Raw genomic sequence first — 23109 nt, forward strand, 5'->3', positions numbered from 1 at the left:
ATCCAGCCCCTGCGGCAGGTGCCCCCAGGCCTGTCCCAGCCTCAGGGCCCTCCTTCCTACAGGCTGGTCCTATCCTCCCCATTTCCCTGCCTTGAGAGCTCCTTCCCTCCTCCGCGCTCCCCTCACTCCAGCAGGCATCCCCTCCCCTAGGCCACAGACTGTGATTTAACCATCTACCAGACGGTGACTTTCTCAAGGGCAGCGACTGTTTCTGATTTATCTGAACCCTGGGCATTGAGACGGGGCCTCATTTATGGTGGGCACCTGGATGGGCTTGTGCAGTGAAGGTGGATGAGAGAGACAGAGGCAGAGAATGAATTCCATGAGTGAGTGCTGGGTGGGTAGGGGAGGGGAGCAGAGATCTTCTGGCTTCTGAGAGCCCCACTTGGTGTCTCTGGGGCCAAGTGGCCAACCGTCTTAGGAAGAGAGCTCAGGACAAGTCACCCAGACCACCACAGAGCCCTGGCAAGGACACCGGCCCTTGTTGTAAAATTGACCTTGACTCCACCCCATGGGTTCCCATGATCCCTCAGGGACAGGACTCCCAGGTGAGCCAGGCCTGCAGATGGTAAATCACCCAGGAGGAGAAATAGCCTATAAAATCCTCTCCCAAAATGGTGCGTTTTGTATCCTGTATGAAAAGGGCTTTAGAAAGCATTGCTCACTCAGGTGGATTTATGGGGCTGCTACCCGCCTCTCACCTCTCCCTCCCACTGTAACGTTTACTTGTCCCTGGGGCTGGGGCACCCTGGGGTCCTGGTGCTCCTTGGTGGCTCTTGGTGCAGGGAGAAACAGGATAGCACCTCTTCCCTGCCTTGCTGCTCAGGGGCTACTCCAGGCCAGCTGGGTGCTTGGGGGCTGGGCGGGGAGGATCTCACTTTCCAGCACAGAGCTGGAGTCCCCACCATTAACACCCTTCCTTCCTGAAGGCTGTGCTGTCCAGAAGATCCCTCCCATTTGTTGTCACCAGCACATGGGTCACCAGGGAGGGGAAAGATAGCATGCCCACACTGGGAAGGACTTAGACCTCAACTAGACCAATCCCCTCGTTGTACAGATGGGGAAAGTGAGTCACAGAGAGGCTAAGATGCCTGCTTAGAGCCTTACAATGTGGTAATGGGATTATGGAAGAGCTTAGGCTCTGGCACAGACTATCTGGATTGACCCCAGCTCTGCCACTTCCTAGCTGTGTGACCCTGTGAAAGTTGCTTGACCTCTCTGAGCCTCCATTCTCTCATCTGCACGTCGGATTGTGAGAATTAAACGAGGTAAGTCCTGTAAATCTCTAACACAGCGCCTGAAGCTTAGACAGGGCTGAATAAGTACATCTGGTTTACTCTTATTAGCATACTGGAACAGTCCTCATTATTATTAATAGCAGAGCTGGGTTTTGGACTCACATTTCTTGACTCTGAACATGGTTTTCTCGCCACTCTGCCAGGCGGCCTCTGCTGAGAGTGTTCACTGATGCAGAGCGAGCGTACGGAACATAGGACCCAGGGCCTAAGCACCGACGTCAGTGAGTCACCCTAGGAAGACTGGCCTGGTGCTGGGACCTCAGGCAGGGCCTGGAGGGAGGCAGAGGGAGAAAGTGGAGATCCTGCTGCAGGGGTGAGGCTCCCTGATGGAGTCAGCCTCCCTGCAGTCAGGCGGCCCTTGGTGCTGGACTCCCCACCCCGAGGTCAGAGCTGGCCAAGGGCTTAAAGAGCTGATGAAGTGTGTGTAGCTGTCCAGACCTCTGGGACAGGCTGATTATGCTAAGGCAAGTGTCGGCTAGCTAGAGGATTTATGGGGCAGTGAGTCACTCCCAGGCTGCTCTGGGTTATCACATCCCTTCCTGAGACCTCAGAAATGTGTGTCTGATTTCTGTTCACTGATGCCACTCAGTCCTGGGCACTGTTATGTGTCAGGAGGTCCTCTCTTGTCCTCATTCCCTCCTCCTACCTGCACATGCTTACCCTTTTCCCAACTGGATGCCCCCTTCCTCCTTCCTCTTAGACTTCCTTAGGGGACCTCTTGACCTGGGTGTCCTCTGCACTGTGTGTGTGTGGGGGGGGGGGGTGGTTATGCCCCATGTTATCAGCCTGGGCTCAGGTGGTGGTGTGTAACTGGAGGTCAGAGGGACCTGTGATCACTCCATGGGCCTCCGAGGCAGCCAGACTTATGGCTTTCCTACCTCTGCACCATTGCCTGTGCTGTGATTCTGCCTGGAATTCTCATATGTGGCTTCCCTACCCCAGATAATCTTAGCAAGACCCCCCACTGCCTCACTTTCAATGTTTCTGTTAGACTCTCAAAATCTGCCTCCTCCAGCAAGCCCACCCAGATTGACAAGTGGAATCCCTTAAAAAACCTCCCAGAGCATATTCTCAACTTTCTCCTTTTTCTTTCGTATCATAAATATTTGTTAATTAATTCAGGAAGTATTTAGGAATACCTGCCAGGCGTCCTGCACTGGGAACCCAGACCAGTATGGCCCCCACAATCCTGTGAGGGAGGGAGGCATGAAATAAACACATGTATAATTACAACTGTGATAAGTCTGCAGAGTGACCTGGCCTAATCCCAGGGCATCTGGTAGGCCCCTGAGGAGAGACTATGAGGAGAGACTGAAGGGTGTGCAGGATCCCCTGGGCAAAGGAGGCCTCTTTTCCAGGCTGTGGGAACAGCCTGTGCCAAGGCCCTGTGGCAGGAGGGGCTCGTAATTCCGAAAGTCCCACTGAAGACAAGGGGGTTGGAGCCCAGGGGATGGATCATGAGAGGCCTTAGGAGCCTTACCAAGGATCTAGGCATCTATCCCCAAGCCCCAGGAGCTGTGGAAGGGTGTGGAGCTGGTCAGGGCAGGATCTGATCTGCTTTATCAAGGACCCCTCTGGATGCCCGTGGAGAGTGGACAAGGAAAGGGAGGCAAGACTGGAGATAGCAAAGCAGCAAAGAGACTCCTGGAAGTGTCTAGGAAGGGCCAGCACCACCTCTCCAGCTGGACTATGGGATCCTTGAGGGCAGAAAGTCCCTTCCAGGACTCAGTACATGGGAAGGCTCAAGGAATACACCCTGAATGAGCCTTGACCAGCTGTTTTCCCCATCAAAGGGGATTTGGGTTACACAGTTTGCTTTGGTAAACTCCTGCCCTCTGTTTCCTTCTGGCTAAGGGCAGGGCTGGCCCCTGGTGGTCAAAGTCCAAGCAATAAAAACCACGACAATGACCGTGATGATGATAGTAGCTAACGTTACCACGTGCCGGGAAATGGGCTAAGTTCTTTACATGCATGATCTCATTGACTTGTTACAACAACCTTGAGGTGGCTGCTGTTGTCTTCCTCCTACAGAAATTGAAACAGACTCGGATGGTTAGGTCACCGGCCTTGGGCCCATAGCCACTAAGTGGTGGAACCCTTTTCTACCATGCGTCTTGGGGGAGGGGGGATGAAAAGTATTTGCATTTTACCTGCGCATTCCTAGAGATTGAGGTAATCCTGGGACCTAGGTAGAGTTTTAGGTATGATGATGGCAGAAGGAGAAATGTTTGGGGCAGGGGTCTCTAGCTCTGGATAGGGGTGGGGCCCTGAAGAACAATTGCCAGGCTGCAAGACTCCCAAAAAACCACATGTTCAGGGAGCTGGGAAGGCCAATTTTCAGGGTGTGAGAGAAGCAAATAGGATGTCCTGAGATTCTGGTACAAAGTAAGGTCCTGCACACAGATCAGGGGAACTATGGTAGCAACAGCATTTTCTTCTCTTGGATCCGAGATTTGGGCTCCTAGCTCTTTGAACGGGGCTCTCTGGGCCACTTTCCCTTCCTGCTGTGGTTGTGAACGTGAACACACACGGGCTGGTGTTTGGCCTGTGTGTCATTCTGTGTGTACCTGGTGACAGCTGAGCATGTATGTGTATTTGTGAGCTTTTTTCAGCGTATCTTCATTTGCATGTTTCACGCCTGTGTGTGTGTATCTGTACGTGTGCTAGTCAGTGTGCTCGTATGTTTATGTGTGTGTATCTGTGTGTGGTAGTGGTGCGGAGACTTGTATGTTTACCCATGCATTTCTTTGTGGGCACACCCCCCCCGCCCCCGTGTCTTTGTATGCATGCATGTCCTTGAATTTGTTTGCGTTTCTGGCTGTGTGCAACCAATGAGTGTTTAATGCAAGAGTGACCCTTGTGTGCCAAGGTCCGGCCCCCTGCTGGTTCTCATGGCTCGTGAATTGGTTCTTTTTTGTGTGACCCAAGTAGTCTGGCTGCCTTCTCCCGGTATGCTGGAGTGTGGAGGTCTTACGTTCAAAAGAGCAGGCAATTGCAGAGGGTTATGTGGGCATAGAGTGGCCTTCAAACAGGTGGCTACCAGGAAGGCACCGACTTAATCCTGGCTTAAAATGCCTCCCCTCTCACCCCTGTCACGATGTCTGACCTTCCACCATTAGTGAGTCATTCTCCAGCTGGGACCCTCTTTGAGGGGTCCATACCTCCCAGGGCAGGAGGCCAGAGAAGCCCGGCAGCTTGCTGAGGGCAGAGCCCCAGGAACAGGGAAGGGAGGGCAGGAGGAACCGTGCATCTGAAGGACTTGGGCAAAGCCAGAGAAGTTGCTGGTACTGCTAGGGCGAGGCCTGGGAGAGCCCAGCTGTGGAAGGCAGCTGCTCTAGCTTCAGCTTTTTGATTAATTAATTATTATTTTATTTTATTTACTTATTTGAAAAAGAGAGAGAGAGAACATGAGCAGGGGCGGGAGAGAGGGAAAAGCAGCCTCCCCACTGAGCAGGGAGGGAGCCCAATGTGGGGCTGCATTTTAGGACCCCGGGATCATGACCTGAGCTGAAGGCAGACGCTTAACCGACTGAGCCACCCAGGCGCCCCATAGCTTCAGCTCTTTAGAATCACCAGGTATCAGTGCTGGAATGGAGCTTGGTGATCACCCAGCCCAGCCCTTATGATACAGAAGGGAAGACCGAGGCCTGGAAAGAGGAAATGTGGGGAGCCTGAGAGGTTCTTGAAGGCTGGGGTGCTGCAGAGAGCACTGGGTGAGGAGACAGGGCACCTAGGTTCTGCCGTGCTTCTGCCACTGCTTCATTCAGTGACTCTGGGCAAGCGCCCTGCCCCCCTGGGCCTCGGGTGCATTGTCTGTACCATGTGGGCTCTGGCCTGGCTGCCCGATCTGGGCCCTCTCAGCTCTCCCTGTGACTCTGGAAGCAGGACCTCTTCCCGGAGCCGGAGCCTGAGCCTGCTGAGCTGTCGGGACTGCCTGCCAGCCAGTGTGCCCAGCCAGTCTCCTCTCCTGGGGCTGAAGGAGGTGGAACCATCTAGATGGGGTCTTCCCCTCCCTTTCTTGTGTTTTTAGGTGTGATTTTGGCATTTGTGCAAAGCTGCAGAAAGGTCCTGAGAGGCGCACCTGTTAAAACAGCTTCCTTCCGGGGCGCCTGGGTGGCTCAGTTGGTTAAGCGACTGCCTTCGGCTCGGGTCATGATCCTGGAGTCCCAGGATCGAGTCCCGCATCGGGCTCCTTGCTCAGCGAGGAGTCTGCTTCTCCCTCTGACCCTCCCCCCCTCATGTTCTCTCTCTCTCTCATTCTCTCTCTCTCAAATAAATAAAAAAAAAAAATTAAAAAAATAAATAAATAAAACAGCTTCCTTCCTTGAAGGCTGTTTGGGTGCAGGCCTTAGAGACGGCCGCTGGAGGAGGAGCGGGGCCTGGGCCGGGGGAGAGCCCACTGGGTTCTGCCTCCATCCTGAGCAAGGCCTCAGTGGGAGTCAAAGGCAGGTCAGGCCTGCGCACTGGTCTGGGTGTTGGAAGGGAAGAAGGCGATGGAGACAGGATGGCGGAGGCAGCACCAAACAGATGATGGAGTTGGGGGAAGGGAGTCACCCTTGGGGACAGAGCGCCTACTGTGTGCCAGGCACAGTGTCCCATGCTTCACACTCAGGTTTGAACATGGCTCCGAGACCAGTGGTGACATGCCACCTCTGGGTGCCCAAGTAGTGGCGCTGGAATGCAAACCTGTCGTCCCCTAGGTGCTGCCTAGGTGACTCGTGCATGAGGCATGTGGGAGGCTGGGCCTGGGCAAGGTGTCCCCGCCCGGAGCGGCCAGGCCCTGACCTGTGGTCAGGGAGAGAGGGCACTCCCCTTCTCTCCTCTGGTCTGGCCTGTGGTCCCGGGAGGTTGGGGCTGAGCTCTCGGTTCCCAGTCTGGCCTTTGGGGCCTATATGCGGGCACATAGGGAGAGGGCCCCCACCCTGCCCACCCCAGGGGCTAGAACCCCCCAGCTTGGCCACCTAAGAAGAGAAGCCACTTTCAGGAAGTGGCTTAACTTCTCTGAGCCTCTGAAAACCCCAAACATTCTGTATTCTGCGGCACACACCCTCCCTGCGTTCCCAATAACAGGCATTGGACCCTCCTGGGCCTCCCTCCTAGGGCTTGGGAGGAGCCCGGTGAGTGCCATGGGCAGTGACCCCATAGAGCAGGGGCTCCACAACTGGTCATCCCTCCTCACTGGCATCACTTGGAATTGACTGAAATGGGTGAACGAACAAATCATGTTCTGGAATTCTCTAAGGCCCTTGAGAAAGTTTCTCAGAACATCCTGAGGAAGGGGTGAGCAGGGTTAGGGCCAGATGTCAGGATGGTGGCATAGTGGCTGGAAAGGGGTAAGGGAGCTGCCGAGAACTTGGGTCCTTCCCTCCAGAGACCCCCAGGCCTCTCTGTCCTCCACTGGGGACTGCCCTGCACTTTGGTCGGTGGCATGGATGGAAGCCCAGGGGAGCCGTGTGGATCAGCTGGAATGGGCAGCCAGCCGTCACAGAGAGGGGCAGAGACGACACAGCTGTCCCCACCCAGTCCCGCAGGCAGCAGCCTTGGGCACAGGGGACCGTAGAGGCCGCACACCCCACCTGGCGGGCTCTGTCCTCACGGAGTGCACTGGCTGCTCGCTGAGCTTTCAGTCCCTGCTCTAGTGAATGAAAGCTGAGGCCTCCCCCTGGGCAGCCCCGGCTGCCCCCAGCTCGCACACTTTGTACATTGGGAGTCTCTGTGAGGTTGCTTTAGAAAAAAGTGCTTGTTTAAAAGCGTTCGAAACTACCAAACGGGATGACATTCCATGGCTCCGGGATCATTTTGCAAGCGTGTTCATTCATCCACTAGGCATGACACCAGCCTGTCCCTGCTGCGAGACAGCCTTCAGGCTCCTGGGAGAGCCCAGACAGACTCCCGCCCGTGGTGGTCATGTCCCTTCTCAGGGCAAAAATCGGTGGTTGCTCTCCCGCCAACATCAGTAGTCATAATAATAAAGCTGTAACTATGGAGTGTAGTGGCTGAATCCTTACTATTTTACTGGTGATAGCTTGCCTCATTTGATCCTTCCCACAACCCTATAAAGTAGGTACCATCACTAGTCTATTTTACAGATAGGGACACTGAGGCTCGGAGCGGGCCAGTGGCTGAGAACAGGGAGCAGGGGACAGGCAAACCAGGGCTCAGAAGCAGCTCCACTCCACAGCAGTCCTAGAAAGTGGGCCTCAAGGACCCTGCTTTCCTGAAAGAAGGGACATGATTTGCCCACTGCCTCTCACTAAGGTTGACTCGGGTTTAGAATAAGATTTTCTGACTTGAAGATGCTTCTTGAGTTTGGAGCTGTAGCTGCCTCCAGAAATCATGTCCCTGGACCTGCTCATGAAGGGAAAGGAGAAAAGGCCCCTCTCCCTTCAGCCAGGCCAGGGCTGGGTGAAAAGCCGACCTCGGCCCTCCACCCCATGAAAAAGGTCAGTAAGCAAGCTGTGAGCCTGGGCAGAGTAGGGAACTGGAGTCTGGGGTCTTTGATTAACCTTGCTATGTGATTTTGGGAAAGTCCCTTTCCCTCTCCGGGTCTCATTCACCCTTATATCCAGACTTCTGGATCTGAGTCCCCCTCCAACTGTGGCTTTCTGGGAGGATGAGCATTTGCTAAGCCCGCTATATGCAGAGCCCTGAGCTGGGTCCTCTGGCGGACACAAAGTCCTTCAGGGTGTGATGGGGGGGTTAACAGGGACCTTCCCCATTCCCCTGAAGAATCTGAGCCGCCTCTCCTCTAATTAATCTGCACTCTGCTCCCCTCATAGTGTTAACGGCTGGCTGTCTTGGTTACTGTGTCTAGCACATAGTAGGCTCTCGATAAATGTGAATGAATGAATGAATGAATGTTACAGAGAGTCTGAGACCCCAAGGTCATTGTTGGTTTGGTGAGGGATGGTAAGCTTCAGGGAGGGGGCAGCTTGTCAGAGGAGCCTGAAGTCTAGCCCTAGGGGGAGGGGCGGGGAAGAGGAAGTGGCACGGTCCCACTCAACCTCCTAGAAGGAAGAACGCTTTTTTAAAAAAAAAGAACTCAGAAATAGGATAGAGCTGTCAGTATAGCTACATAATGACTACAGAAATTGTGAAAAATGCCTCGTGGTTCTTTGTACCACAAGAATGTAAAAATCGTGAAATTTTCCTCGGTGTAGAAAATAAAAACCAAGACAAAGTACAAGCCCATTGGGGAACTTGCTTGACAACACCTGTGAGAGATGAACCCGTCCAAGTTCACCAGGTGCATCTCCCCTCCCCGCCGAACAGGCACAAGACCAAGGTTGGGGCACCCAGAGCCTACACACAAGTGCAGATTCCGGCCTTCATGCCGAGTCTCCCAGAGAGCCTACTGTTCCTTGGCCTGCCACCATTTGTGGTCCCTCTCCATTAGGGATTGCTCTCTGGAGGAGGGTCCCTCTTGTGGCCCCTAACACCGAAGAGGTATTTGCTGAACTACAGCTGATTAGAGTAGCTTGGGTGACACCGAGCTGCCAAGTGAGAGGCATTTGGACCCCGCTGCCTGGGAAGGCCTGGACAAAGTGGTGTTTCGTCCTCTAGGTGTAGGCCCTAGAGGATGTGCAGAGTTTTGGATCAGAGAGACCAAGGGAGAGGAAAGAGTAAGGGGGGAAAGATAGGAAAAGGGAAAGCCTGCAGAGGGTGGGCAGAGGAGGGGCATCCTGTGGTAAAAGGTCTGGCATTAGGCAGGCCTGGAAACTGTGTGTCCTTGGGTAAGTCATCTTATCTCTCTGAGTGAGGTTTCTTCATTTGCTGAAAGGGGTAATGTTTCTCTGTCATTTTCTTGTGTGGATGACATGAGATGATGTGTACAGCTAATGGTTCACCTCATCATGCCTAGGGTGCTGGGGCCATAGAGATGGACAGATCAGCACAGGGCATGGCCTATAGCAAGCATCCACCTCTGGATTCTTTATTGTATGATGGATGAAAGGTGGTGATCAGATCGTGTACAACAGTCACTTCAAAATGAGTTACTATCCCCTTCGCTTCTGTCCTTATACCACCTGGAATTGAGGCTGGGGTGGGGGGTGAGACCCCAGAACCCCTCGCAAATTCCTCCCTCAGGGAATTCTCACCTCCCATGAGTTTTCCTCTCCCTCTTATAGCCTTCTGTAGTTGCAAGTCCTGGACACCCCAGCCTGTGGCCCCTTGAGCCCCTAAATCTTCCCTCACCTAACAAGGGAGCACTGGTTCAACCTGCCTACTCTCTTCCCTGTCTCTTCCATGGGACCAGGAGCTCCTGGGTTTGGGGGTGGATTAAGCTCTGTCCTGCGAGTGCAGCCTGGTAGATGGACAAATGAAATGGCCTGAATGGGGGCCCTGGCTGAGGTTTGCCATACTCGTCCTAGGAACGGACCCCTGCCCACCATGGGTCATAATGGGGCCCTGCGGCAGCAGGTCAAGCGAAGGCCCAGTCTTCTCGCAGACGTGGCTGCAAATCTTGAAGCAGGCAATAGGGATACTCAGCAAACCGTTCAGCCTCCGCCCCCTGCCTGAGCTAGGTGCTAGGGACCCTGTCCTTGAGGTGGTTGTCCCTGCTGAAGTACCAAGGTTCCAGGCAAGGGGCTTCACCCTGAGGGTCAGTGACGGTCGCCTGCTGAAGGAATGGCACCCAGCCTAGCGGGCCGGGTGGCCAGGGTACTAGCAGGCGCTGGCCCCAGAGGACAGATCACACGCCTTCTCTCAGAGCCTTAGTTTCCCTCACCTGTACCTGGGGCTGGGAACACCGACCTCATGAGTGGAGGACCGCACAGAGTCAAGCCGGGACCGGGTGCCGGGAGTGGATTCCTCTAGGTGGGTGGGGGCGTGCCCTCGTTCAGGGAAGAGGTGAGGGGGCCGCCCCTTCGCAGCCCCGCCCCCGCGCCCAGGGGGCTCGGGCGGCCTCGGCCGCGGCCGGCGCGGCTCGCCTCGGCGTCGCCATGGCAACAGCGGCTTAGGGGGCGGGGGCGACGTGGCGGGCTGGGCCGGGCGGGGGGCGGCGCGGGGTGGGCTGGGCCGCGCTGCGCGGGCCGGGCCGTCGGCGCTCGGTCGGCGGGCGGGCGGCGCGGGCCGCGAGCAGCTGGGGCCGAGCCCGAGCCCGCGCCCGCCCTCGGCCGCACGGCCGCCGGAGCCAGGGCGCGGGTCCCGCGCGGGTCCCGGGCCCGCCGCCGCCGCCGCCGCGCTAACCCCGCCTCCCCTTCCCCCTCTTGTCGCCCCGCGCGCAGGGCTTCCTCAGCCGCCGCCTCAAGGGCTCCATCAAGCGCACCAAGAGCCAGCCCAAGCTGGACCGCAACCACAGCTTCCGCCACATCCTGCCGGGGTTCCGGAGCGCCGCCGCCGCCACCGCCGCCGCCGCCGCGGACAATGAGAGGTGAGCCCACCGCCGCCAGCGCCCGGCCCGGCCTCCGCGCGCCCCCGCCCCGGGATGCGCCCCGGAGGGCGCGGGGACAAAGCGAGAGCCGGGGCTGGGGCGCGCTGGAAGCCGGAGGGCACCGCACGCCGCCCTCCGGCAACTTGTGGGGCCGCCTCGGACGGGGGGGGGCACGGCGAGAGGACCTTTCTCTCTTCCCGCGGGGTGAGGAGGGGGTGCCCGCGGCCCGGGGCGAGGCCGGACGCGAAGTGCCCTCGCCGAGAAGTCCTGCCTCGCCTCGCCTCGCCGAGGTGGGCATTGTTTCCCGGGCGGTGCAGTGCCCGGAGCTGGGGACCGAAGTGGCGCCTCCACCCCCAGGACCCATCCGCCTGCCTCTGGAGCCTCCGGGTGTCCGATACAAAAGGCATTTTCGGCTGGGTTTTGCCGAGACCCAGTGGTGAGGAAAAGGGTGAACATCTGGAGGGGAGGAGCAGGGGGCTGGGCCGCTTAGGGGGCACATCTGCTCTAAGTAGGGCGCGTGCTCCGCTGGGGGCTGGGGCGAGCAGAGGGGGCAGTGCCGGGTCTCTGAGCTCAGGGGCATTGCCTGAGGCTAGGAAAGAAGGGCCTCATCCTCTCCAGCCTGGGCAGCTGCTTCCCTCCCTCACCTCTCCACTCCCAGGGGTGTCTCCTGTTCCCTGTTCCCTTTTCCTGGGCAAGCCAGGAGCAGGTGTGGAAATTCCAGGGGGAGGTGGCTTGTGGGGCAGAGGAGGAGAGGGAGGAGGTGGTTCAGCCTGCTCCCAGTCACCAGCAACAGAGCAGGCTTCAGCTCGCAAGGGCAAGCCATCCTGTCCGGGTGCGGGGGCACTGGGCGGATACAGTCTCTGGGCCGGGTCCCCCTCCTTGAGCCCTACCTGCCACGGCACCTTTCCACTTGGGCACAGGCACCGTGATAGATTCCGGTGCCAGTTAGAACGTGTCCGTGCTCAGCTAGTGGAGGTGAAGGAACAGGCAGGCACCAAGGAGCCTTTTCAGCATTCAGCCCCGACATCTCAGGCCCCTGGCATCTGCCTCCATAGGGCTGTGCCCCTGTGTATGATTGGCAAGTTGGCACTCCCTGTAGGGGAGGCATAGGTAGAATAAAAATGTCTCTCTCCTCCCCGTTGGTTCCATCAGGCAGAGGAGTACAAGTTATAGCCCAACTCCTGCCCAAGGTTGAGTGGCTGTTTAACTGACCCCTAGCATCTTCCTGGAGAGCACCCCTCCCATCCCCGGGGAGAATTACTAGACCTTTAATTTCCATCAGCCCAGAGCTGCTCTCTCCAATGCATCCCCACCGCTGCCTGCAGCTGGTTTCCTGCCACAGCTGCCAAGCCCAGCCTGAGGCAGGACCCTCAGCCTTTCTCTGATGGCCGTGGTGCCCCGGGGGACCAGGCGTGCCCTGGCAGGAGCATGCAGCCAGGCCAGAGCTCAGCGCTGGGTGCAGCCACTGCGTCTTTGAAAATCTCGCTTCCCATCTTTGTTATTGTCTGGGCGGCAGGCCACCCGGTTTGCTGCTTTCCTCCCTCCGCCCGGCCCCTGCCTCCGGCTTTCTCCCCCAGGAATATGCCTTTCTCTGCGCTTTCCTTGGCGGGGGTCAGGACCCTCTGCACCCGCATGAGGGGGCTTGTGTACGTACCCCGTTTTGTGTGCATGTGTCGGTTGTCCGGGGAGCAAGAGAGACAGCAGGCGGTCCGGCCTCTGAGTGTGTCTGCCCTCCCGGGAGCAGACAGCATGCATGCCATGTTTACCTCCCTCCAGCGGGAAGCCTGCACCAAGAAGCCGGCAAGTGCTGGCTGGCAACCCAGCCTCCTGGCTGGAGGTCGGGGCATGGCCCAGATGACCTCGAGCAGGTCCTGTCCAGCTTGGTCTCAGGTCAGGTCAGCCTTGCTACAATGCCTAAGGGGCGAGAGGTGGGGGGGGGGAGGGTTGGGGTTCGGGAGTGAAACTATAAGCTCATTTCTAGAAACAGTGCTAACAGTAGCAGTTGGAGCAGAATGTCACTGGCAATGGTGTGGAATTGTCTTATTAATTTTCTATAAACAAAATCTGGCTTGGTGGCTTCTCTGGCACAGGAAGGGAGCCCAGATTTCTCACGGATAGGCAGAGAGACTGAGTTTGAAATCCCTGGACCCAGCCTTGGAGCTGAAATCGGCTTTGTCAGGAGACTGGGATCTCCTGCTTTACTGCTTGGCTTAGAAATAATAGATTTATCAGCTGCTTCGGGGATGGATGGGCAGATATTTCTCTTGGGTAGCTATTTCTCTGGGGCAGTCCCTGGAGTCGTCCTGTGTGGACTTGGCTGAGTAAAACCAACTATGGTGGAACCCCCCTCCCCAAACCCTCATGGTCAAACCTGGGTGAGTGGAGAGGAGCCTCCCTCTACTCCGCGTGGTGTGGTTGTACTGTTGAAGGCTGGGAGGACAGAATGGGCTGCCTTTGGCTTGGCTTAGCAGTGAGGAGGGGATTGGGTCCTGGTTCCAGGGGACCCCCACTGGGCTGCCATGTTCCTGGCCAGGGAGGGGGTAAGTGCAGCCTCAGTGAAGGGATAGGCATGGGAAGGAGGGCGGAAGCTTCTAGGGTAGCAAGTGTGAGCCCTGGTCCTCGTGGCTTCTCCCTGTCAGTAAAGAGCGTGGGGCACTCTGGGGCGGCCAGTTGGGTTCAGACTTTGGATAACGCTGTCTGCTTTAGGGCCGCTGAAGCGGCTTTGTTGCATGCTGTCTGCTGTGGTCTGCAAACTGCTGTGTTGTGGAGGTTATTTTTTGCGCTGGAATTCTCTCATCTGGAGGCTGGAAACCAGTTGGTTCTGTGCTGGAATCTTTTGGCTCCCTGGGAAAGGAGTCTAGCCAGGTGTGGGGCCGCTGAGCACTGCTGGTTGGGGGAGAGGGCCGATGTCTTGGTTGTGAGGCCAGGGTCAGGCCAGCCAGGGCTTGGTGGGCACAGCTGGGCTCCGGGGGGCCTCGAGGGCCACAGGACTGGTTTGAGCCTTTGTACTTATTCTCCTGAAATGGCTTATGGGAGGTTTCCAGCTGGTCTCCAAAATCCCTGGCCCCCTTAGACACTCATTTCTTCTTTGGAGGTTTTGGAAGTAAGCACCAAAGACAGGTAATCATGCCTCCTGGATAAGGGAAATGAATGCTGCTCAGGGATTTTCCAGGTGAAAGGTGTGCTGGCAGAAGCATTTTTTGTTTTGCAGGCTGGAAGTGTTGCTGCTTCATTTACAAGGCTGTCTTAATGTTGGTAAAAGCCATCTAGAATGTGGTGGTTCTGTCTTCCCAGAAGATGATTTCCAAGTCACTCATTTATTAATGGTCCTGAGTAGCTAGGAGGGTCAGCCGGCAATATTATACTGCCTCGGTGCTGCTGTTTCTGGGTGACTCTGGCCCTCCGCGGTTGCTGAGAGTATGCCCCCTCTGGGTCTCAACCTGTTCCCTTACCCCTGTAGTTATTCTCAAGTGGCCATACCCCCTTCGCATTCTTCCCAGTTGGCCTGGTGCAGAGCTGATCCTGTAAACGTGGGCAAGCCAGGTGCAGGCATGCAGGGCTGCTGTGTGCAGAGTTAGAGATTGATGACCCCTTCTCAGGAATATGTGTGTTGCCTGGAGTTCCCACACCTGAAAGTTACTAATGGTGGGATTCCAGGCAGAGTAAAGCTAGGGAGGGAGATACTTGGAAGTGGGGTGGGGGCCTTCAAGAACCCCCAAGTGGCCCTGAGTAGGCAGGAATCAGTTCAGCCCCTTTGGGTGAGGCAGTCCCTGGGGAGCGGAGGGGAAGCTTAGCGGGAAACAGAAAATAGAAGGTGGGATCCGTTTTCCTGCTCTAGTTGTTGACAGTAGGTGCAGGAGGAGCTGGGCATAAGGACTTGGCCTTTCTTGCCTCTCTCCCTCCCCTGCCATGGATAGGGAGTGTCTGGTCCTCTGCCTTCCCCTGGGTGACGTCGAGATGATTGTGCAATTTAGACAGTCTCTGGGAATAATGGGAAGTGTGTGGCTTTGAAGCCAGGCATTCTTGGGGCAAGTCGCATAAGCTTTCTGAGCCTCAGTTTGCACATCTGCAAAATGGGTCTCATGATGATAATGTCTTTGGAAACGTTAATGTTAATATATTCAGTATGTGTTTAATAGAGACTGTCCCATTCAGTGCTATTTCCTAGGCAACTAACACCAGGTCTTGCACATTTCTTAAATGTTTCTAAAATGTTATTAAATGCATAATAACACGTGAAAGAGGCTAGACTAGTATGTTGTAGGTTTTCAGTAAGTGAGAGTTACCATAGGTGGGAAAAAGTCACTTCATTTTGATAAGCCTCTGTTTTCTCATCTACAACGTCGGACTAATATCAGGCAATCATGCTATGTTCTTCTGAGGTTCAAGAGAGATACTGGATGTTGCTGTCCCTGGAAAAGTGAAAAGGGTTGTACAGAGAATCATTATTAACTTGAATACAGTAACTAGCAGGGCAGAGTGACCCTTGTTCCTGTCTACATCAGGGGGCGTGGGAGGGCGGGATGGGATGATGACAAACTTCTATGTGTATTTTAAAAGTCCATTGTTCCAGCTATGTTTGGGCCATACTTGTTTTTAATCATTTAAATGTTTAGGTTATGTCCAGTGTTTTTTTATTAAAAATGATGCTGGTAATTAAATACTCGAATATTTATCTTTGTTCACGTCTCTATTTCCATAGGATAAAGTCTTAGAAATTGAATTACTAGGTCAAAGAATATAAACAATTTCAGGTTTTTGATAAAAATGCCCCCCACTAAAAAGCCTGTAGTAATTTATACTCCCCCCAATGATTTTTGAGAGTGCTCACCTGTTTCCTCACACCCTTAAAAACACTGGGTGTCATTAAAATTATCTTTGTCATTCAAATAGGCAGAAAAATGGCATTTCTTTGTTATTTGCATTTCATTGTTTGTTAGGGATTGAATATTATTTTCTGGAGTTTAATGGCCAGTAGTGCTTCTTCTTTTGAGTCTTGTCTAATTCTGTCCTTTGCCTTCTGAACGTTCTTAGACAAGCCCCTTGCAGGATTCTTAGTTGCTCTGTGTGGCCTCCCTCAGCTCTGAGAGGCCCATGTAGGTGGATCTTTGTTAAATGGGCTCCTGCCTTCCAAGAGGTATGGCAGGGAATTCATTAATTACCTGCAAGGAAGGCTCACCCAGCTCTCCTCTCCCTTCTCCCTTCCCCTCCATAAGAGAATCAGGTTTAATTCTTAATCCGATAATTATTCTAAGGAGGCCTGGCATTTACACAGCATTTTGAGAGGTCTTCTGCCCTGCAAGGTAGGTAAGCAATGAAAGGGTTGTTAGATTCATGGAAACTGAGGCATGCAGTCAAAGGCACGGAGGTGGGACCATCACAGAAGCCAGGCCTGGTAAGCAGGTCCTACCCTGTCTGCAACATTGTACTTGGAGCCCCATGGGCACTTTTGCGGGGCAGGGCTGACCAAGGCCCCACACGTGAGCACATGATTCTGAGCCTCATCTCCACAGAGGGAGGGGAAAGCCACAGAACACAACCTGGACGTAGGGAAGAACCAATTTATTTTTTGCTTTCTCATTTTTATCGCCCTCCTTTTAGATCTGTGGCTCCCTCGTGTATCTTCCAGAGATCGGAGCTGGGCAATATTTTTAGGAACGGTGGAAATTAGCTAGTGGGAATGCGATCAGCCCCAGGCTGGGGGTTTCAAAGGTTGGAGAAGCCTTTCTTTGTACAAGCTCGTAAGCATTTGTACATCTGTGCATGCATGTTTTTGTATGTCTTGCAAGTATGTACCTGCCCTTATGAAGGTGTGTGTGCGTTATATGCAAATGTCCTTACACACGTCTGTGTGTTTGAAATGACTAATCACATGTAAAGCATTTGGAACAGTGCCTGGCACTTCATATTGGGTTGGACCATATGAAGTGGCTGTTTTTGTAGGTCGAATATAGACATATGGTTCAATCTAATAAGTGCTCACTAAGTGTTGACTGCTATCATTATTGTTGTCTGTTTTCTTATGTGTACACGTCTACTGCTGTGTGTGTGTGTTTGCATATACCAGGTCATACTGTGCGTATAGTGTGTTCTGTGTTTGAGCTGTCACATGTGCACATCTGTGTGCAGTTTCAGTCTGGGTGTGTGGCCACTGAGCTGGCCAGTTTTGTGAACAAACTGCCCACCTGCTTGGGGAGAACCTCAGGGCTCGGCATACACCTGGCCATGAGGACAGCTGCCTTCTTCATCCCCTTGTGCCTTCAGGGGCCAGCAGAGCCCATGCCTGGGGTGCCAAGGGGCCTATCGCATTCTCCACAAGTCACCCACTTATTTCCAGGCCCCTATGTCTGAGGATATGCAAATCGACTCTTTAATGGAATTCCTTTGCAAAATATTACTTGAACCAGAAAGTTAATTACCAGGTTTTAATTAATGGCTATTTTAGAAGGCCACAGAAGAGAGCTGGAGATCATAGGGGGACCAAAAAGGCAAGAAGGAAAACATTCAGCACCCCTGGCTGGCTTGGCGACTCTGTCCCAGGTGGCAAGGCACACTTAGCTCTTTCCTTACTCTGACCTGCCCGCTTACTGCCCCGTGGAGATCAACCGTGGCCGCGTGAAAGAGACCCCCCTCCCCCCACACTTGTATGAAGATACTCTGGTCTTCTGGCCATCAGTCCGTCCATCTGTGAGGAATGGCCCAGGCCTCATTCCCAGCCTGAGCTGTGGGACAGTCACTGGCCACTCTGCCTTGAAGAGTAACCCCTTCCCTACTTCTCCAGTGCCTTTGGGCTGCTTCCTGCAGTCCCCCCACCCCTACCCCTTCCAAGAGCCTAAGAGCCTGGGGCAGCTTCCTGCAGGGCCAAATCTCTACCAGGGGCCAGCTCCCTCCTCTCTCTGCTCCCCCTCTACTCTGGTGGAGTCACCTGTGATCCAGCCTGTCCACCAACCTCAAAGGACAGACTGAAAATTCAATTTCGCCCCCCCACTCCCCGCCAGCTGGGAGTGCCAGAAGGATGGCCTGTGTTACCATCCCCTCCTGAGATAGAGGGAATCTCTGTTCTTTGTGGGAATGTGTGGGCGGGAGCTTGTGGGTGGACGCACAGTGTTTCGCACATAGCACGGGACACAGCCTTGGCTGCCTGCCATGTCGTGTCTGTAGCTCACACCACATGCCACACCTGGGCATGCACACAGAAGAACCGTCCCTGGCGTTTGGAAGGCAAACCTTGTGGAAGCCACCACTTGTGTGCCAGAGGTCCCCTCTGAGCCAGGTGGGTGGTGGGATGAGGACCAGGGGAAAGAGGGAGACAGGATCCCCAGCGGCAAGGTCCGTGGCAGCCTGCCTGGGAATACCTTGGGTATTCTTGGGGAAGGGTAGGAAGGGACCCCAAGGCTAGAGGTCAAGCCTCTTCCTGGGGGCATGCCAAGAATAGGTCTTCCCCACCTACCCGCAATTGCACCCGCTCAGGAAGCCTGCGTGCTGACTCCTGGAGTTGTTACCTCAAAGACCTCAGCTGATGATGGCAGCATGGGGTGGGCTGGTTGGAAGCTCTAACAGAGCACTTTGTGCCAGGCACAGAGGAGGTGCTCTGGGTTTGCCCAGTGAATAACTGCGTGAGCAGCCCCAAAGCCCTATTCCTTAAAGGTTCTCCTGAAGGCAGCCTGAGCAGGGCTTTGCCACCTCCAGCCTCCTGCCGCCCCTTGTACCTTGACTGCCACAGACCAAGCTAGAGCAGACAAAGTGCAGGACTTATGGGGACTTGGCTCCTGGGCCTGGCTCGGTTGCTAACTCAGTGTGATCAACCTCAGAAAAGCCACTGGGGCTCTCAGTCTGTCCTCCTGTCCCTCCAGGGACTAGTGGGGCAGGAATTGGCCCAGCTAGCGAGTGGGCCTTACATTTCTCTGCATCAGATGCTCTGTGGGTGAGTTAACTCCTTGTCAGGATGATTTCCCTCACCTCCCTTTTCTGGTGGGCACCCCCCTTAGGGGAGCTGAGGAGCCCTTCTCTGGCCCCCTCTCCCAGCTGGCTCTGGCCACCTCCCAGTTAACCCTGCACCTGTCACCTCTCTGTTGGCCTGACCTTTCTCACACCCTCAGGGCCCTTGTTTGCAGGCCCAGCCTACTTGTAAAAGAGCACATTGGGCAAAGATCCAGATGCCACCCCAGCAGCGCAGGCCCTAATTTGAGGCGACGTTGTCGTGGGGAGTTTGCATACTGAAGGCAGTGTCTCCCTGTGCCCACTGACTAAGGGGAAGTTAATTTCATGCCCTTTTTGACATTTGTAATCAAAGCTTTGTATTGCAGCTGCAGACTGTTAGCACGTGAAGGATGTATGAGCCTCAATTATTGCTTCTGGCTAGGGAGGAGATTGATTAATAGATTGCTCACAATCCCACTCCCTACTCCTTATTCCCCTTCCTGTCTTCTTCCTCCTTTTCCAACTTCCCCACATTTCATCAGGAAACTGGGCCCCAGAATTGGCTCTGATTGAAGCTTCCCTTGTGCCTTAGAAGCCGAGGGCCTGGCTCATGAGCAGGACAGACCAGCCTACCGCAGGGAGGACCTGTATGAAGAGGAATTGCCTGGGGCCCCTGATAAAATGCAGATTCTTGGGCCCTAGCCTAGACCTTCCAGAATTAGGCACTGGTGGAGTGATCGTGTTTCACGGAGCTTGAGAACCACTGCCCAAAGTTTGTTTCTTTTGCACAGGGGCAGGAATTGTGCCCCAAGGGTGTCCCAGCGACTTGCCCAGCCACTGCCTGTGCTATATTCTTATTGATGCCTCATAGTAAGAGGGTTTTTTGTTTCCCATTTCTTAGATGTAGAAACCGAAACTCCAAGAGTGTAGCTTAACTAGCCCAGAGTCACACATTGGGGGACCTCCTGCCCTGGCAACCCATTCCCTGATTGATGCCTAAAATCCCCCCATTATCATGCTGTGCCCCTTCTTTTTAAGCTTAATGATGTTTTTGAAGTGAACCTTCCCGTCCTAGAGAAGTGCCAGTAAGCTCCCTCTTGGGCTTGCACAGGGCTCCCCTCTGTAAAACGCTCTCACATCAGTGCCCCTGATCTCCCAGCGCTGCATAGAGCAGTTAGGGCATGGATGACTGTGATCTGCGTTTTACGGGTGAGGCGGGTGAGGCCCAGAGAGGTGAAGGGGCAGAGCTGGAGTTAGAACGTGTCTTCTCATGCCAGGCCCAGTGCCCGGCCTACCCGTGCCACCAAGGCCTACTTGTCTTGCCAGCTCTCCAGTTACAGGAGGGGAAACGGAGGTTCACAGAGGTGGTGTCACTTACCAGCAAGCAGGTGGCAGTCATGCAATTCAAGGCCAAGTCCACTGAGTCAAAGCCCATAGAACAGGACTAGCCAGCATTTCAGGGCCGGACCAGGTACCTTTGGTTCCCACCTGGGAGTGGAGGTCTTTGAGCACAGCCTGGAGGGTTTCTGCTCAGGGATGCGATAGCTGTCTGTGCAGAGGCCAGGCCTGGTGGGGTGGGCTGGACTCCTCACCAATGAGGCCAGGTGCCCTCTGGAAGTTGTGGGAGAAGGATGGGGGGCAGGGGGAGTCTGGGCCATCAGTAGCTGAGGAGGTCAATAGTACGTGTGCCTGAGGCAGTCACCCAGAGTCGGCCCAAGGCCCAGCTCCACCCACTGCTTCTCTCTGAGCCTCACTTTCCCCATCTCAACAAAGCAGAACCAAAAACTAATGTCTCGGTGCTGAGGATTCTAGGATTCCTGGAAGGAAAGCAGCTGGTACAGGGTGGCGGGTTGTCTTTCCCAGGCTTTGCTGCGCTGCCTTAAGGGCCTGAGGCCCCCGGAGGTGTCGTGGAACGGAGCCGTGGAAGCCAGGCGGACGAGGTGCCTTTCGTCTTGGCGCCCTTCACGGCAAGCTTCTCTTGGTGCTGTGCTGCCCCGAGGGGCTGCTCCAGAGGGACCAGCCTCCTCGCCCGGCGCCTTTGCCTGCATTCTCTCATTCCATCCGTACAACAGCACTGTGAAGGATGGGTGCTATTACTGTCCTCATTTTGCAGAGAAGAAAACTGAGGCACAGAGAGACTGAGCAGCTTGCCAAAGTCCTATGGCTCATAAGTGGCCGACCTGGGATTCAAACCCCGGCTGTCTGGCTTCATTATATAAAGTCTCGCCGTCAATCACTATCTGCGTGGTGTCTGTTCACACGCTCATTTTACAGACGCACGGCCAGTCAGTAATGTCAGCAGTCAACTACCTGCCGCTTAGGAGGCGTCCTGCCTCGCGCCAGGCCTTGTGCTCTGTGTGTGCGTCATCTGATCCTCCCCACTCCCCTCGTGTTATCCTCCCCCCATCTTACGGGTGACGAAACTGGCCTTGGAGGGGTAAAATCACTTCTCGGGGATTACCCTCAGGATGGATTTAGAATCTAGGTCTCTTTAGACTCAAAGCCTGGGCCCTCTCTAGTGCGACAGCTGACACGACAGGCACGTCCTGTGGGCGCCTCCCTCCCACCAGCCCGTGTGCCGCGCGCGCTTGTCATCCCAGGTTTACAGCTGGGACACAGCAGTCGCACGGCTAGAACGGCAGAGCCGGGATTTGAACCCAAGTAGTCCGGCTCCCAAGTTTGTGCTCTTAACCGCCGCCCAGCATTGCCCTTCTCCCTTTTCTACAGATGAGGAAACCCAGGCTCCGTCAGGTAAAAGCCACTTGCCCTGCGTCAGACAGCATGTGCGTTGCAGAGGTGGGATTTGCACCTAGATCTTTCTGGAGTGGTTTACTGTCTTCCTGCTGAGAGAACACGAGAGCTCCCGGGGGCTGTTATGGGTGCTCAGGTCCTGAGGCCATGGTGACATGGAGGCGGGCCTTCCTCCTGGCCTCATTGTTTGTGGGGGGGTTCTCCAGGATGTAAGGGTAGGGCCCACTTGGTGACTGTTCCCTGCATTTGTACTTAATCAGTGATTATACGTGTCTAGTTCCATGGGCCCCTCAGGGTTCTGGGCTCCCATATTTCTTTTTCTCTTGGCAGAGCTGGTGAGCTGTGGCTGCATTTAGATCTATTAATTTGTAGTGCTGGGTGAGATCGGGCAGGTGGGGAGGTCATGGGCCGGGCAACTGGCCTCGTGCCGCACCTCCCTTTCTTCCCAGGGTCAGCACATAGAGGTGACTTTCATCATTGCCCAGGTGGGTGAAGGGAAAGCAGAGTGGTGATGGCGGGCAGGGACTCCCCAGACCAGCCTTTGTTGTGGACCTCTGGGGAGATGGGGGAGCCTGGCGCCCATGGGGCCGCTGATCGTGGCTGGGGCCGCACTCCTGACTGATGAGGCCTGTGAGGCCGGTGCGGACCTGGGATGGTGCTCGGCACAGCTGCTAGGCCTGCGAGGGGGCTGGAAGTCGGCGCGGGGCAGTGGCAGGACAGGGTCGGGTGCTCCGGCAGCCCCATGCAAACTGCCTGAGGTGGTCTTACCCAGTTGCCCTGGGATGTGAAGGCCACACTTTTGACTGCTGTTAATGAGAACGGTGAAAACCCAGTCTGAGGGATTTCAGAGTCCAGGGATGATGGAGCTGGTAGGGGACTTAGTGAGCAATGTGGCCAGAGTTTCTCAAACTTGGTTCCTGAGGTTCCTGGAGGTGAGGCTAGGTATTTTCCTCCTCAGGGGTTGTGGGCATCCTCACTCTAGGCGACTCATTCTTTGATCCAGGACATTGAAGGCCCTGAGAGGCCCTGAAGTAAAGAAACCAGTTTCATCTTTTTTTTTAAAGATTTTATTTATTCATTTGAGACAGAGAGAATGAGAGACAGAGAGCATGAGAGGGAGGAGGGTCAGAGGGAGAAGCAGACTCCCTGCTGAGCAGGGAGCCCGATGCGGGACTCGATCCCGGGACTCCAGGATCATGACCTGAGCCGAAGGCAGTCGCTTAACCAACTGAGCCACCCAGGCGCCCAGAAACCAGTTTCATCTTGATTAATCCAGGGCTTCCTGTCCCCGCGCCCCACTCCAGGAGCATCTGCTGAGCCGCAGTGCTCCGCCAAACATTCTTTAGTAAACACTAATTTGAGATCTTACCTCTGCTTAGAAGCATGCTTTTAAGAAGGATCTTTGGAAGTATTCCACGCCTTCAGTACCTACAGGAGTAAGCTTTGAATGATGGCGTTGCTAGCCCAGCAGGTGGTATGGGGGTATGTTGTTTTGGAAAAAGGCATCCCCACGTCTTCAGAATCATTCCTCAGGGCAGTTGCTGGCTCTCCTCTGTGGGGTGGGGCTGGTTCTGGTCAGTTTTCTGTGGGCCCGGGGCATGAGGGATTTATTTCCCCTTTTGCGCCCTGGATGGCTCCCTTCTTGTTCCCAGCAGCTTGGGCTCCCTGCTTGCTCTGGGCATCCCCATCCCCCTCTGGACTCCTGCAGAAGGCAACAGCCGGGCAGAGGCTGCCCACTGATTTGCATAATTGCACCGTCCCCTGAAT

At 55.0% G+C, this 23109-nt stretch overlaps 1 protein-coding gene across 7 annotated transcripts in view; it reads left to right on the plus strand.

Moving 5' to 3' along the window:
- The window catches only part of DAB2IP (DAB2 interacting protein), a 161069-nt gene that overhangs the window by 66982 nt on the left and 70978 nt on the right, over positions 1–23109 (plus strand). For all 7 annotated transcript variants that reach the window (XM_081803501.1, XM_081803495.1, XM_081803491.1 and 4 more), the window contains one exon: positions 10526–10671. In XM_081803501.1, the coding sequence (XP_081659627.1) occupies positions 10526–10671 (146 nt within the window). The remainder of the gene's footprint in view (positions 1–10525; positions 10672–23109) is intronic.

This window comes from Leptonychotes weddellii, chromosome 14, assembly GCF_054177405.1.
Source record: "Leptonychotes weddellii isolate Sample4059 chromosome 14, ASM5417740v2, whole genome shotgun sequence".
In the NCBI taxonomy this organism is placed as follows: domain Eukaryota; kingdom Metazoa; phylum Chordata; class Mammalia; order Carnivora; family Phocidae; genus Leptonychotes; species Leptonychotes weddellii.